Source organism: Hippoglossus hippoglossus, chromosome 1 (assembly GCF_009819705.1).
Source record: "Hippoglossus hippoglossus isolate fHipHip1 chromosome 1, fHipHip1.pri, whole genome shotgun sequence".
Lineage (NCBI taxonomy): Eukaryota > Metazoa > Chordata > Actinopteri > Pleuronectiformes > Pleuronectidae > Hippoglossus > Hippoglossus hippoglossus.
Genome location: NC_047151.1, coordinates 3,593,550 through 3,610,005, shown reverse-complemented (window position 1 = coordinate 3,610,005; position 16,456 = coordinate 3,593,550). Strand labels below are relative to the sequence as shown.

At 41.1% G+C, this 16,456-nt stretch overlaps 3 protein-coding genes across 6 annotated transcripts in view; 1 reads left to right on the top strand and 2 right to left on the bottom strand.

Moving 5' to 3' along the window:
• Window positions 1–1,742: 1,742 nt before the first annotated feature.
• Window positions 1,743–4,823, bottom strand: ccr7 (chemokine (C-C motif) receptor 7). Its single transcript, XM_034585509.1, has 3 exons — window positions 4,744–4,823; window positions 3,304–3,353; window positions 1,743–3,122 (listed from the first exon to the last, which is right to left on the bottom strand). Exons 1-3 carry the CDS (start codon window positions 4,757–4,759, stop codon window positions 2,055–2,057), a joined length of 1,134 nt encoding a protein of 377 aa, XP_034441400.1. The 5' UTR covers window positions 4,760–4,823; the 3' UTR covers window positions 1,743–2,054.
• Window positions 4,824–6,358: 1,535 nt separating this feature from the next.
• LOC117761358 (SWI/SNF-related matrix-associated actin-dependent regulator of chromatin subfamily E member 1-like) lies at window positions 6,359–14,804 on the bottom strand. Of its 3 annotated transcripts, XM_034585218.1 has the most exons (11): window positions 14,668–14,804; window positions 13,826–13,876; window positions 13,494–13,537; window positions 13,040–13,144; window positions 12,103–12,183; window positions 11,638–11,769; window positions 11,242–11,413; window positions 8,659–8,831; window positions 8,432–8,533; window positions 7,640–7,901; window positions 6,359–7,551 (listed from the first exon to the last, which is right to left on the bottom strand). In XM_034585218.1, the coding sequence occupies exons 2-11, from the start codon at window positions 13,830–13,832 to the stop codon at window positions 7,346–7,348; spliced, it is 1,284 nt and encodes a 427-aa protein (XP_034441109.1). In that variant the 5' UTR covers window positions 13,833–13,876; window positions 14,668–14,804; the 3' UTR covers window positions 6,359–7,345. The 3 variants fall into 3 exon arrangements, with proteins under 3 accessions (XP_034441109.1, XP_034441276.1, XP_034441188.1); XM_034585385.1 differs by lacking the exon at window positions 11,638–11,769; XM_034585297.1 differs by lacking the exon at window positions 13,826–13,876 and having other exon boundaries at window positions 14,668–14,745.
• LOC117760730 (zinc finger protein Aiolos-like) overlaps window positions 14,802–16,456 on the top strand; it is a 28,714-nt gene continuing 27,059 nt past the window's right edge. Inside the window, exons 1-2 of one of the 2 annotated variants that reach the window (XM_034584021.1) lie at window positions 14,802–14,936; window positions 15,630–15,738. In XM_034584021.1, the coding sequence (XP_034439912.1) occupies window positions 15,722–15,738 (17 nt within the window). In that variant the 5' untranslated portion in view covers window positions 14,802–14,936; window positions 15,630–15,721. Of the gene's footprint in view, window positions 14,937–15,629; window positions 15,739–16,456 lie in introns of those variants that run through there. The other variant, XM_034584189.1, reaches the window with a different exon arrangement.

The following is a 16,456-nucleotide window of genomic DNA, read 5'->3' as shown; positions in this document are numbered from 1 at the left end:
ACTCTTTATAGAAATATATGCTTGCTTTATTATATTGTACATACTCAGAAATCAAAGTTTAAACTACACAGCAAATGGCTGGTAGCAGCTCTTCCATGTTTATGAGGGAAAGTTGTTCAAAGTTCAAAGTGGTGAAGTCCAAGTCTAGAACTTTGATTCTTTTTTATTGTAGCTTTTAATCTACCTACCAGTTCCACAAACATTGTCTGTCTGTCTGTATTCCAAGGAAACGCAGTGTAGAATTTGGCGCAATTTGGACACGCGATATGTTCAATATTAATTTAGTCTAGTTTCGCATGCCTTCTTCTATGTCCTTGGATACACAGTAGTGACAGACAACTGGCCTGACATGCAATTTACGAAAATATAACTTATATATGTCACATGTGTGAACAGTAATAAAACCAATTCAGTTTCATTTTATGAAAAGCATGGACTATCGGTGCAAAAAACTGATTCTGGTTGTTCATGAAAGAACACTACAACCAACAATACATCAGGCCAAGCAAACAGCCCATTCCAAACAGCACTAGTTCTGTTAATTATGCATTTTAATACAATTGTGATTAATGCACAGTGTTTTGCCAGTTCACACTTAAAATGAACTCGAAGTTCAGTTCATGCAGATGCAAATGATCTAGTTCACGTTCATAGTTTATTAAAAAAAATGTTGAACTACATTCACGGTTTCAAAAATGAACTAGTTCACGTTCATTTGTTAAATTTGTATTGGGATGATTAAGATGACAATCTTACGATCATGTATTTAGTTATTTGTCGATGGCAGGGGCGGCTCCTGGCATAGGCGACATAGGTGGTTGCCTAGGGCGCAAAATGCCAAGAGGGCGCCACAAGAGGCTGATTTATCATGACAACCACAGCCAGGCGGCTGCTCGAACGAGAATTGCACATCATTAATGTTTATTTTTGTTAACATGAAAAGCTAGCTAGCTGTCAGTACAGCAGATTTCAGACTCTTTTTATATATTTTATTAAATATTTTTACTATTTTTTATAGCCTACATTTTTGTCTGCCTGTGTGTGCATCTGTACATAGTCCAAAAGTTCTTGGGATGCATGACAATTTGATAGAGCATGTGCACTTGCAGTTTTGCGTGTGTATGTTGGGGGGACTGCGTGTTGATCCGCTCACTTTAACACAAGTCCTGACTGTGAGTGTCACGTCTCGTGTTGTACTGAGCACTAAATGTTGACGAGTCATTTTTCATGATGTTTAAATGCAGCCTCATAAACTCTGGAGCGAATCAAACAAACACTCAAACAAGTTACTTCATGTGCTGATCAGGTCCTGATAACTAGTGATGAGTGTTTATTACTTAAAGTGAGAGCAGGTCAGAGTGGAGGAGGAAACCGAAACTCCAGCTCAGTACAAAACAACTGCAGCTTCTGCTCTGATCACTGAGCAGCTGTGACCACAGAAACTCTGTGTTTCACTGTTTCCAAAGTCACTGACCGGCTGCTTCACGTGAACGAGCTCTGATCGCATTGTGTGTGTTGCTCTGAGTGAGTGAGTGCGAGCGGGGGGGGGGGGGGTGAACTTCACTCACGTTCATCATAGGAAAACTGATTCGTTCAATTCATCGTTCATGAAAAATATGAACGCGTGCATGCACAACACCGTTAATGCATCTGGAATTTCAGTGAGTTTAAACTTATTTAACTAAACTCTGCAAAAAATCCCTTATAATTCATCACAATAACAACAGTATACCAGTTTTTTCTTCAGTGTGTTTAATGTTCAAAAGGTGAAATAATAACACTATATGGTTTTTCATTAACACTGGGAATTCTTTGAAATACTGTACACTGTAGCCAAGAAAAAATATATGCAAAGCTTTCTGCGATGTTAACTCGCAAGACTGAACCCAAAAAGGCAGCGAGAGAAGCAGCAACAATTCCAATAGTTTGTTGTTTAAAAGTCAACTTCTGCTATGTACATGTAAGATACACTGTTGATTTGAGACTTGTATTCAAATGTTCAGCAGTCCACATTGTGAAGCTCTGAATAGGCTGTTGTTCACACTGACACAGCTTTATGGAGAGAAGGTGGTGGTTGTCTCAGTGTCGTTGGCCACTGAGCTCCTCCTCCTGCCGCACGTATACCTGAAGAACCTTTCCTGGCTCATGCATCCAAAGTCCTTCAGAAGCTTCAGGAGGTCGCGACGGAACTTTACTCCAATAAAGGCATAAACGAAGGGGTTTAGACAGCACCTCAGGAAGGCCACACACTGGGTGACATCAGTGGCATAAAGGAGTTGATTCTCATAGTGGCAGTCCTCGGTTCCCCCTTGTGCTGCAACAACTGTGATCCAAAATAGGACCAGGTTATAAGGTACCTGGCAGACCAGGAAGACAGCTACCACAGCAAGAATCACCTTTATGGCCCTATTCCGTTCAAAGTTACGAGCTTGGCAAAGGGTCTGGATGATGCTGCTGTAACAGAAGCTCATGACCAGGAGTGGAAGGGCAAAAGCCAAAACAATCTGGCTTGCCTGGATGCTGATGCGGAGCTTGTCAGAACTGCTTGAGTACGGGGTGCAGGTTCTGTTGTTGATGGTGGTGTACATCATATCTGGTACGGAGAAGATCATTGCCATAATCCAAATGACAGCTGATGACACCTTGCTGAAAAACACAGCTTGGGAGCGGTGGCGGTGAGCGGAGACTGCTTTGGAGATTGCAAAGTAGCGATCCACGCTGATGAAACAGAGAAGGAGCATGCTGCTGTAAAAGCTGACCTTGTAAATGGCATGCATGGATTTGCACACTATCAGGCCAAGCACCCACTGTGCCATGGAGTTGGCTGCCCAGAAGGGGAGTGTCAGAGCAAAGAGCAGGTCTGCAAAGGACAGGTTGAGCAGGTACACATCTGTCATGGTCTTGAGACGCTTGAAGTAGAAGAAGGTTAGGATGACCAGTATGTTTCCTACCAGCCCCAGGAAGCAGATAAGGGAGTAGAAGGTGGACATAAACCAGAGACGGAAGTGGCGGTTGGATTCTTTCTCACAAAGTGCAGGAAAGTCATCATAATCCACAATGGAGTAGTTATATTCTTGGTAGGTCATGGCAGTTGAATTCTCTTCGGACTGACACAAGCAAGACTGAAATCAAAGACACATCACACATAAATTAGAAAAATGTGTCTAATTGGTTTCCACTGCCCTTTGACACATTTTACTTTGGGAAACCTTTACTGATCATATCCTTAAAGGGAATGGTGAGCAGGAGGCTGTGGTTGGTTATTTTCACCCCTTGTGGATAGAAATTGTCTGTTTCTCTTACCTTAATAGTCATTACCCATATCAGCACAGCTGGCACAAGGTTTTGAAGACCTGAAAAATTGAGTAAATTTTTGAAGAAAATGCATGGTAATAAATGAGAGGCAATATCCCTAATAAACACAGTGATAGCATGATATAATATAGAGTAATAGAATGATCAGTATTGCATGCCCATCAAGATGGGGGACTCAAATGAGACAGTTAAAAAAATTATGGTCAAAACTGACACAGGAAAAGGTCAAGATATCCTGACCATATAAGGATGAACGACGTGACTGCTCCCCAAAAGTGAAGCCAAAGCGTCAGCTAGCATCACCCCCTAGTGGCTGGCTGCAGTATAGGTCATAAACCCTGCTTCCTCCATGTTAGTGGTGGGGACATAAACCAAACTAAAAGGCAAAAGTGTGAGGATGTGGCGAGGCATTATCCATCTTTATAATACAGTCTATGATCCTGACCTTGAAGCCTTAGTTTGGATACATTTCAGAAGTGATGGATACTACACTTTTGATCTTATACCTTACACTTACCCATAAAGCAACCAACAGCTGCTTTATATTCTACCCTACCTACCTGGTACATGCCTACATCTTAACAAACAACTGCCTCTCATACAAAACCAATTCGTAATATAGACTTTTGTTATTAACATCTTCAAACTTATACATCTGTTTTTACAGAGCAAGTGGTACCCATATTACTAGTGTAGAAACTTTGTGTTTCAGAATGCTAGTGACACTGCCTTGCTAAATGCAAGAAGCAATAGGCTTCCTGTGCCGCCATGTGGTTTCTTATGTTAGGTTATTGAATTAAAGGACTTATATAAACTAAACTTTTATAAAGGCTATGAGTAGTAACTATTAGTCTTACAGTCATTGATGCTATTATGGTGAATATGATTTATTACATTTCAGTACAGACTGCTCCATTAGTCAGAAAAGTTGATATTGATAAAAACACATTGTCTGTTTGCATGATGTATTTAAGAAAAAACATAAATATGCCTTTGTGAGAAATTTAGTTTTCTTCAATTCTAGAATAAAGCAAGTATTAGTGTTTAGCAGTGACTCAGTGACTTTGGTTGGCGGACTCCAGCAATAATGTTGACTGATGAATGGCTACAACATACAGCATGGTTTACAGATAAACCTCACAAGACATGTCCATGCCACCACGTGCACTCCCACATGGGTGTCTGTTACAAATATCTTTGAATAAACAGTGTTATCACTTACAAAAACTACTGGCCCCGATTCCTTTGATAGCTGTAAAGTGCATGAGACCTGCAAGCTGAAGTTCCCTTTTCACATCGGATTTTAACTTAATTACAGTTGAGTTTTAATTATTTCTTGAACCGTATCTCTTTAAATGTCATTCTGATGTTTTTGCATTCACCACAACGCACACTTCATCCTTTAATCTGAACTCTGATGGTACTCACCACAGAGGGAAATCATGTTGACTGAGAGTAGGACGCTGTAGGTAAAGCCACTAAACACAGATGAGTCGAATGTGTTTGATGCTTGCTTCCCCTTGTTTTAATGAAGAAAAAAAAACTGCCTCCGCCAGCCCTGAAGTGTCATTTGACAAAACTGAGAAAACCACAGACTCCACCTGAAATATGATCAGATTTTTATTATTGGTGCTGTAACATACTGTTTATTAAAATATATATGACTAGATCACTTATGCGCTGCAATGGTTAGATTCACGTACTGTATATGCTGTACCTGAGACTGGCCACTGTGACTTGAAAGATATAATTGTAACCTCTCTCCCTGGAGTCTGTTTGTTATCTGTGTTCTGAAGGGATATTAACATTATAAAAATGTTACTACATTTAGACAAAATCACTCCAGAAGACAAGGAAACATAAGCAAAGCCACATTTGTATTAAATGAATGTGTAGTAGAGCATTTTAGTGTGATTTGGTAAGTGTGGTGTTTTTGATCAGTTGTCAGTGACTATGTTTGCATGTCAGAGACAACCTTCAAAAACTAGGGGCAGAGGTAGAGGGCATTTTTTTTAATGTAAATGAGTTTCAGGAAAATCAGATGCACTCAGTGAATCTGTGATGGTTAAGAACCACACGATTCAGTCTGCAGATAAGAGATCAGACATGGCTCAGGAACACCGCACGTGTACTTTGACTTGCTATGTATTCAATAGTTCAATAATATTGTAGGCAAACAACAATATGCATCATCTTTTTATGTACAATTATCAGTTTTGAGTTTTATTGTGTTCAGCTCTTCTATTCTACTTGTTACCTGTTACTCAGATGCTTTATTCGCATGACCATAGTAATAAACTGCATTTAGTTAAATGTTAACATGTGACTCAGCCTCCTTTTCCTAAATAAATTAAGTTATACAATTATATTACTAACGTCAATTGTTTTTGTATTACTATAGAATGTAACATAGTATACAATGGAGATAGTCTTTTTGTTTTGGACAGCTTAAGTAGTTTTTGCCCACCAACTCACAAGACCTGCACATGCTTCTGCACACCTGTATCTGTGGTTGTGGTTTCTAGCTTTCGCTTGAGGTACTGCTAACCGCACAGTACAAAACACAGCAAGCTGCAATGCAATGTGCATTAACATTTACTATCAAAAGTAATTATTGCACTACCTTGCAAGAGGCTGAAACCATATATCCTAAATCTGCTGTCAGGTATCAGTCATTCTTTTGGGCAGTAATGCTGAACTTGGCCCAACTGAACCCTCGGGGAGGATTGCCAGTTCTGAAAAACAGGAAATCATTACAATTCCCCCTCGTCTAACCCACTTCCCTTACCTGTGCTGTGCACAGGGCAAACAAGCTATATGCAAGCACAGTGTATGCAGCAGTCAATGTTTGATGCAAGCATCTGCACACCAGTGTGGAGAATACTTGTGTTTGATCATCAGAGAATAGTTTTTCACTAAGTACAGTAAAAATTACATCTATACATACTAAATTATGCATATTTAAACATCATTTCATAATAAATGTACATTTATACCACATCAAACATATATATATTTTTTTAAATAAAGATAGACCTTGTTCAGGGTAAAAAAGTTTATTGGTATAAATATGCAAAAGGAAATTCATTTTAAGACTGCATGTTTATGACTGCTCCTCAAGCTGTTTTACGACAACATGAAAATACATGTTTTATCAAACCTCGTTACACTGTGTACACAATTACGGTACATTTAAGTCTTCTGCTGAAAATTGCAATATTGACAACAACACAGAAATGTTCTAAGCGTACTGCTTTTGATTTGATTGACAGCAAGCAAACTTGAGAACACTGGTAGTTGAGCATTGTACAGCACTGATGATCATGTGATATAGGCTACTCATGGATTGACTCAGCTGAGCCCAGGAAAACCAATACACAAGTATAATAAAATTGCTGATAATAAATAACAAAAAAAACTACTACTAAGGACGACAAACTCCTGAGACAATACTGTCACTGTAATACTGATAGTAAACAAATATCAGTTCCACTTTTTAAAAATTGCAACATGCAGAAATAACAGTAAAAGCAACAATGACACTACAATACAAAAGACAAGGTTTAATATAACACTGAACAATGTTTGTCACATGTGACAGCTTTTTTTTCATATAGCCAGCCTTAATTTGCGACGATCTGGGACATGCCAGACATAGTGCTAGAGATATGTATCAATATGTGCTGAAGAGGGCTTGTCTGGGTTCTTTCAAATGGCAATGAGGCCTGTCACTGTATAGTGCTTTCACATGGACCATTGTGATACACTCTGCCGCCATTTTTTAGACAGGACCACTGATTTGTGGGCTTCAAGTGCTCTAAATGTTTTATTTATTTCGATTCAGCCCATGTCTGTGAGCCTTGGTGTTTTCAGACTGAACTAAAACATCATATTTGCATCAGGCTTGTTAAACACTGAGCCCATCTGAACACTGATAAACTGAGATGATACTGTGCAATATATATTATCAGGTGATCATAGGCCAACAGACCTAACAGCCGTACAGTTTACAGTCAGGTATGTGTTGGACTCAGTGGGCTGCTCTCGCCTTGCTGGGCCCCTCTGATGGCTCACTGGTCGGGGCATCTTCTGTCTGAGCAGAGGTGGTCTCTGAGCCAGTGTTACTGTCACTGGTTCCTTCCTCAATGGCTCCCTCTGGGACGCTCTCCTTGTCCTCTGACGCCCCTTCCTCGCTGCCTGGATGAGCCTCAAGCTCCTCTGAGGCCTTCGGCTTCACTGAGTAAAAGAAACCAAATTACATGATGTAAAATCAAGACAGCCTACATGGCACCAGAATCCACACATAAAGCCAAGGGTGGCTCACCTGGTGCGTCTGTGGGGTTGGACTCCGTGTCCTCACCTTCCTTGCTGCTACTTTCAATGGGAGGATTTTGCTGGGGCTTGTTGCCATGTGTTGCACAAATGTGTTTTTCTTCTTCTGCTAAGACACAGGTGGGGGCCTCTCTCGCACCGCGGTCCCCTGCATCCCTATCACGTTCTGCCATCCGTTTACGAGCTGCCTCCTCTGCTGCAGAAATCTCTGCAGAAATCTTCTCCATGTCCACTTCCACCTTCATACAGCACAGCTAAAAAGGGCAGGAATGGGGGATTTAATGTTGACAGATGAAAACAATTGCTGCACCCTTGAGGTTGCTGTATGTGCTCATTGGAATCAAACTTTTTTACTTTACAGAGTTTAGTTTTGGCTGACCATGTGTGTACAGTTTGAACTGACTTAATTTAATTAAATAATGTAACTTAGAGAATGAACATAGTTTGTGTCTGTACAGTAGTGTTTCATGTTGAGTCTTGATTTTACTTCTCAGTCAGTGAATGGAAGGAGCTCTGTAAAGGATAAATGGCGCCGCCTGTTGTGGAGAGGGGACAGTGCATTCAGCTGCATAGTGCTGCATCTCATTCCAAAACAAGTTATTATGGGCGCCACAAATTATAAATGATGACAGCAATATGATTGCCAGAACATGTGGATGGAGTTAGCAGCAGCTGGTGGCAGTAAGACAGATGTAGACGGGCACATAACCAGAGCTGCACACTGTACAGTCAAACATTCAAAATGAAGCTTGCGTGCGAGTAAGTGATGACCAAGAAGCCGTACCCTTTTGAGCTCATTTGTGAATGACTCTGTGGCTTCGATGAATTTTCTTTTCTTGTCCTGGTGGCGGTCTTCAATCTGAAGCAACTCGGCCTCCAGCTTTCTCTGTGACACAAGACACACAGGCACCATTGTTATGACATTCTAACCCATAAAAAAAATAAAGCTATAGCACACTATATCCCACTATAATGTGGAGAATAGAGGACCTGACCACAGCGTGATCATACCTGGTGTACCATCAAAGACTGGACCTGGCGTTTAAGGACCTGCATGCGAGCCGTAGTAACAACTGATCGCACATCTGGGACTACACTCTCACTGAGAATCTCGCTGATCAGACGATGGTTGCGTTGGAAACGAGCTGCAGCTGAGTGCTTTATGGAAAATCCGTCATCGTAATCTGAAGATGGGAAAAACATTTTTGATTTACGTTTGTCTTGTGTAATGTTTTTTCATACGCCTATCAAAAGGCAAAGAGTGGAGTCACTAACTTCATGAATCAGAGGCTTTGGCAAACTACAGCACAAATGATTCAAAACAAAAGGATGCAAATACGGCTGTATCTAGAGACTGTAAACATAAGGAAGATATTGCTCAATATTTATAGAGTCAGAGTTAAGTACAGGCCATCATGTCAAAATACATCCTCAAGCAAAGCAAAACTGTTATTGTTAGGTGAATGGGACAAGTGGTTAATTATACCCCACTGCATGTGGACAGAAGTTTCAAGATATAGTCAGCAATTTTCATTCGTCAGCAAATGCTTGTAATGGTCTGAAATCTACACTAATTTAAACACAGGATGATGATGATGCAGGAAGGTAAAATCCAAAGAGTTCATCTACAGTGCGTCATCCACAATGATCATCCACACTCTGCTGTGATAAACACCAGATGGATTCAGATAGGAATTCCCTTGAATATCAGTGTGCCTTTCATGCAGAGATGTTCAGAATGAAACACATAACCATAATACTTTTAGAACCATCTTTGGTTTCAGCTTTGATAGCCATTGTATTAGTGCATTTATATTTGTCCATTTTCTCCTTTGCTCATGTTTTGTTAGGATGTTTCATTACAACATAAAACAGCTAACCTCAAGTCAGTTGGAAACTTTCTGCAGAAAGCTAACAAAAGCAAACAAAAAATTCACAATAGTGTTAGTTTTCCATACCAAAACAAAAACAGAGAATCACATACAGCATATCAATGTGTAGAAACGGTCAAGGCATGTTTGTTAGATTTAGATGTAATTAATGAGACATGGTGGATCTACAAGGTAATTATTAATTGACATCTTTACTGCATAGCAATAATTAATCACTATTAATTGGGCTATTTAAAGAAGGATATATAAGATACCAAATAAGTACATCTTATCCTTCTACTAATTTACAAGATGGCCACCTAAATAAAAACATAAGCAAATACAACAAATAAACTAATAGACTCATGTACTTATCAGAGCATTTACTTGGTCATGGACTCTTCAAACCTGTTAACTGGTATCATATTTACAAGGTACATTAAAGGCCAGCTAAAACAAAGCCGGATTCATAAATACATTTAAAAACAAACTTAATTTTTTAATCTGCATTTTTTTTTTTTCACTTGCCAACACTGTTCAACATGATAATGAAGTATAGACCATGTTGCACTCCTGGCTGGCTTTGTTGTGGTAAAACTTTGCTAAACCTCTCTGTGATACAAGAGCTCGCAGAGGATATTACCTGAACTTGCTGCTGCCGTGCACCAATGTGCACACACTTGAAACTTTCCAGACAGCAGAAAATGGTGCTCACATTTGTGCTCCGACAGCAAAACAGGGAACTGTCACATAAGGTAACACACTCTGAAGGTAGGGTGTAAGGATTAAGCTTCTCCGGTGTTCACAAATTCAGTGGAGCTCAGTCTCACCAATGTGTGGGACATTTTCCACTTTTACATAAAGCAGCATAACATCAGCAGCAGCATAACACTTTAGCACAATTCATCCCTTGCAATGACTAATGTTGGTTCAGGTTATTTTGCATTAAACATTTGAAGTAAAACCAAACACCTCCTGTTTGCCTCATGTCATGATTAGATTACAACCAAAACAAACTTTCAACAAACAGCAAATGTAGACTTGTGACTATATCTGAGCTGTTTTGATGCTGATAATATAGAGCAGGAGAAAGTGGTGTAAGGCAGCAGCTTAGAAAGAATTTCTCTAAGACTGTATTTATTAATAAAGCACAATCTCAGAATATGTAGCCACCTGGAGAGTTAAATCTTATTTAATCATAGACGTACGTGCAGTCTGTTGAGAACAAAACCCACTGGGGTACCAGCTCTGACATTGTTTTGGTGTAGGGTGTTTCTAAATAGCAATTGGTTTTATCTGTCGTTTTCCTGTACATCATTATCTTCTCCTGTAGCCCAGGCAGATCTCAGACAAGCATCATTTCCGTGAGGTGGGTGTAACTCAAACGTCCTCTCTTTGCTTGTGTGTCAAACTGGTGTGTGCATCAGTCTTTGAAATGACAAGAAAAGAATGGAAATTACGCAATTACATCATAACTAATGCAAAGAATACCAGCAAAAAGTAAACAGTTATGCAATGCAAATCGAGTTCAATTTTGCAGAGATTACATTTCAAAGGTAGTACTACCAAAAATGTGGATGGTTGTAACTGTGTAGGAGGAGGGAAAAACACAAGCCTCTTGGTGTGCGGCCTGGCAACACTGTGTGACGGTTTTACAGTAATTACAGCTCTGTCCCACTATTCTAAAACTTGGGAGACAAAGCATTTAGCTGAGTGGCCTTACCATCTGGATCGTCTGCTGGTTGAATACTCATGTAAGGTTCGCCCTTGTCCAGTCTGGACTGCCTCTGACGGCTCTCCTCTTCCAGAGCTGCCTCAGCACGGCTCTTTGCATTGACATAGGCCAGGTACGCTGGCGAGTTGTGATAGGCCTTCATGCTTTCATTATACTCAATCTACGGTGGAGAAGACGACAGGAATGACAAGGAAACAGCGACTGCAAGCACACTCAACATGTGGACCCTCATTTCTATCAACTACGACAGGATAAGGAAAGAGGTTTACTTAGGATTGCGAGAGAGGAAGGAATGATGACTGGAGGGACCCACAACTGTAGCAGACACATCTACTGGTCACCCATCAGAAAAAACCCATGAACACCCGTTGTAAAACAACCAACCTTCTCTGCTTCGTAGTCATTCAAATAATCCTGTTTCTCCTCATCAGTGAGGTCCCTCCACATGCCACCGATTATCTTCCCAATTTCCCATAGCTTCAGATCAGGATTGGAGGCTTTTACTTGATCCCAAACCTGGTGATGAGAACCAGACATGGGTGTGGGGTTGGATTGGATTGGAGGGGCTATAAGTGGTTATCTCTTTGCAGAGAGGTCACAAACCAGAGGAGGCCGTGTGCTTTAAGCTCCATCTTCAAGTGGATAAATCCCACTATGTGATGTGGACTGTTCTAGCTAAGTCCTGGACAATGTCGGCTCGACACCTACCTCATTAAACAACCATTAGTGTCTGTAGAAAAATGTACATCTTACTCTGAACTGATATAATGTTTTAAAAGCAAAGCATCCATGTCTTCCAGCAGAGCACATGTTGGTGCAAAATGCAGCAGTTAAACACTGTGTACTTACCTTACGACTATATCTCATATATGGCATCAATGGCTTATCAGGTGGCTTTGGTGGTTTTGGGATATTTATTCCAGAAGAATTCTGTTAAAGAAAGAAAAGAGTCAACTTAAGGCATGTCGGTGTTGAGTGACCATTTATACACTCTCAGCTGAGTAGAGCTTGTGAAAGTAAAGCATAGTGCATACTTGACATTTAACTTCAAATTTTTTTACTTCATTCAAATCGATCAGAAATTGATTTTCTATCACCTCAATTATCTTGATTTAATTTATGACAGTTTTAGGCCACATTCAAGTCAGAACCTTACAGACTACAATGGAGTAGTGCTGGCAGTTTAAAAAAATCTCACCTAAGCTAAGATTTGCCCACCGTGAGAAATAATGCCATTATCAGAGTCAGCCAACCACAGCTTGCATGCAGCGACTAAATTACTGCTCGGCGGCCTGAGCCATGCTGAGCAGCGAGTCTGTAATGCCATGGCAACACTGATGGCATGGGTTACTTAACATGGCTGACAGAAATGCAGACTTTGAAAGCCAGGTGGTATTTGAATACACATGAAAACACAGATGGACTCTTAGCCAGTCTGCACCGTGATGCAGACAGCAAGTCTGGAGTTTGGAATGACACGCATTTCATATTCAGTCTCAGAAATAGCAGCAGTAAACCTCTAATACTGACTATTCTCCAATATCTGCTCTTTGAAGAGTGGAAATGCAAAATAATACCACTGTTTGCTCTGAACTAAGCAAAGGTCAATGGTATTGTGAAATGCTTCAGTGCTATTGCAGAGGCTTCTCCATTGTCTTCCCTTGACAAAGCAAACTGACTGTTCATTGTTGTGTTAGACTTAATTATTTGTTACATATTAGATTTTCTCCACTTGGGTGTGTGTGACATTTTTGATCAACTTGTTTTCTCTATGTCAGATTCTTACCGTTACCCGACTGTTGCTGCTTTGGCTCCCTCCCAGTCTGTAGTTGTTGTAGGCCAGATGGCTGTATGGGTTGTACCCCACAAACCCGGCAGTGTTGGGCATTTGCTGATGGAAACAGATTGAGACAGAAACATGAAGGAGAAATGACATAAAAGAAAGAAAAGGGGGGGAAAGCCCATGACATAAAAGAAATTAAAGAAACCCAATGAAAGAAGAGGAGAAAAAGAAAACCAAAGAAACTTGCATTCATGCCGGGGCTATAAGACAGTAATCTTTTCAGAGGCAGTGGTGTATCAGCTCGTCAGTCTGGCTTGTGGATTCAAAATAAAATGGAAATCATTTGACAGAGTACATAAACTGTACGGAAGATGAAGTGTCCAAACACCAACATCAGTTTAATGTGGGATACCCAGGTAATTTTCGGGGATCGGTGTTGGTTACACTGAATACTCACAGTTGAAGGGGCAGGGGGAGGGGGAGGGGCATGTGACGGTCTCTCTGTTGTGAAAGAAAAAGGTCCAAATGGCACATCAGCTCAAAAGAAACAGAAAACTTATTCCAGTCCACAATCCATCTTTAAACACGTTCTACATATAGAAGCATCACAGATCAGCTGAGACCTATATCACTGGAGTTCACCTTTAATGATTGTAACACACTAATGAAACTCCAGTGTAATGATCACGTAGTTTCAGTAAAACAGTATGTCTGATGTATTTCAACATTCATTTTAATGTCATCACAGACAAAGAGGTAAAGACCCCCCCCCCCCACCCAGTTCCTTACTTGACATCTTAGTGGAGATCAGTGGGAATCAGTCTGTTCCAGTCATTGGCTCTGCAAATCAACACATTGTACGGCAGGATAAGGTTTTATATAAGGTGTTGACAGGGATTCATACGTGGCACAAAACAAAGACATGCCGATACTGACTGTCAGATAGCAGAGCTTGCTAACGCTGCCTTGCATTGACGTTAGCTTGGACTGGACGTGATTATGAACAGTTTGGAATAAAGGTGGATATAACTTCAGAAAACATTTTGTGTTCGTGAGGGAACTGATATCAATACCAGCGTGGATTTGTTTAAGGCTATTAAGTGATCAACCTTCAGTGACTCCATGACTATTTCCATGCAGTAATCGATGAACGGTTCACGTTAGTATCTCCTGGTGTTCACCTGATCTAACGCTGCATCTCTACCAGAACCACCAGCTAGTTAGCTAGCAAGCTAACGTTAGCACATGTTCGTGTTAGCTCGTAGCTGCAGTCTTTTGTGGTTTCTTCTCAGCTAACGTGCGGTTAGCTAGTCTGCGGCTGTATCCAGCAAGAACAGTAGTTAACGTGAGTGAGGTGGCGTTACGTGTGTTTTAATTATAAAGCTCCGACTGCAGGCGAAGCATACGTGTGGTTAGCTCTGCTCAGTTAAGTTGGACTAAATAACCAGCGGACTGACGGCGAGCTAGCTGCTTACGTCGCGTAGCCATCTCCATGAAAAGAAAATGACATCTGAGAGACAGTAGCATGCAACGTCAAGTCAAACCAACGCGTCTAAAGGCGAACAGCTTCCCATGGGTTTTAATGGTGATAAGCAGGCATGTGTGCTGAAGTGATGGCCAAAAGAACTCACCCTAAAACCTTTAGTCTCCACCACAGTGTGCACGTTGTGGCTTTGACAGGAGGGCTACCCACCTAGCTCAGAGAAACGATCCCCACTAAAGTGAAATGGGGTCCACTCGTGAGATTCCTGCAGAATCTTCCAGAATCGCACCCCCACCCTCTCCTCATCTCAGCTGTGCCTTGCCTTCGCCGCTGATGCTCATCGCCCTCAACTGTCACTGCTGCAGCCTCCATGAATGGAGGTGACAGCAGAAACACCTCAAGGACAGAAAAAGAAAGGTACCATAACAAGGCAGAGCTGCTCAACAGGATTACACACCTCATGCCTGCAGCTTTATCTTTGAGCTGCAGATGTGCACCATCACAACACCTGTCAAAAAACACAATGAAGACTCCTGGGTTATATAGATGGAGAAAGCTGACCTACACTGTTGCCCTGACTGCAAAATACATTACTTCATGTCAAAATGTGTCATGTCAGTGCAGATGCTCTACAGCTAACACCCATTCTTCTCTACAAGGTAATAATCTCATAATAAAAAAAAGTTGGAATGATTTATTATGTCACCACAGCGTAAATTGCCTTGTGGACACTTCACAGGCTGCTAAGCTTTTGAGAACAATCAACGTTGCCCTATTCACTGGTCCCTTGTTGTTAGAACTGAAATACTTTGCATTCTTGGTCACATTGTTTGAGAGCCACCAAGGTCAATAGTTGTAATAGTGTGTTCACTAAAGATAACAATTCTAAGCCTGGAGGATTTAGCCTACAGCTCTGTTCATTCAACCTGAATAGTACTTGTTTTGGATTTGTTAATTGATTGTGTTCATTGTGACCCTGTTTCTTTCTGTTTACATTGCACACTTGAGAGCTTATTTTATTTATGCTTGACCTGCATCCTTTATAATATGCACGCACACACTGTTGTGAGCTCATCTCCAGGTGTGGGGCTTCAACTTCTTTTCTTTCAGCATGTGATGACCAGAGAGCTGTGTGGACTGGGCAGAGAGCAGATTCCTCACAAAGCACGGGCGGCAGGGCTGCTTAGCGCTGGACACCTGTGATGGACGACATCTGGAGGTAGGATGGAGGTCACATGCCTCCTGTCAGCTACTGTGCAAGATTAACACGGACACTCACACAGGGCCTCCCTGCCACAGCTGGGGGATTGCGGATGCCCAGGGGCAGAACTGGCCCTGTGACATTTTGAATCAATCAGAGGAAAACCCGTAAAGCTGTTCTTGTAATGCAAATTCAGACCCAGTTCTTAAGCCGTACAGAGCTCTCCAAAATGGACTCAGGCAGTGGAACTAAGCAGACTTGAAAGTTTACTCTGGTAGAGGACAGTGGAGGTATTTTTAGAAGCTCCTGCAGCTAGATTATTATGATGTATCATTCCAGAGGTGTTCCTTGGACAAATGCCTAAAGTATTATCTTTAACTTGTCTGACCATTGGCTCAGGAAACAAACGGCACAGGATTCTACCATCACAAACATAAAGACATAACGGTCTAAAATGCTGACAAAGAGATTTAGATCAAACTTAATGAGAGGGTACAAAAGCCCCCTTGATAAAAGCAAGAGGTAGACTGATAAACCCGAAGTATTCAAAAACATTTAGATCATTGTAATTCAGATGTGGAGAGTATCCTGGAACACAATCCAGTTGAACAATACAAACACTTCGAACACACCCCGAACAGTACGTTTTAAACCAGGGGTGGGAAACCTTTTTTCTATCAATGGTTTTGGCCAAAATAACTTGCTCAAACAAATCCTCACCTTTGGTAGTGCTATG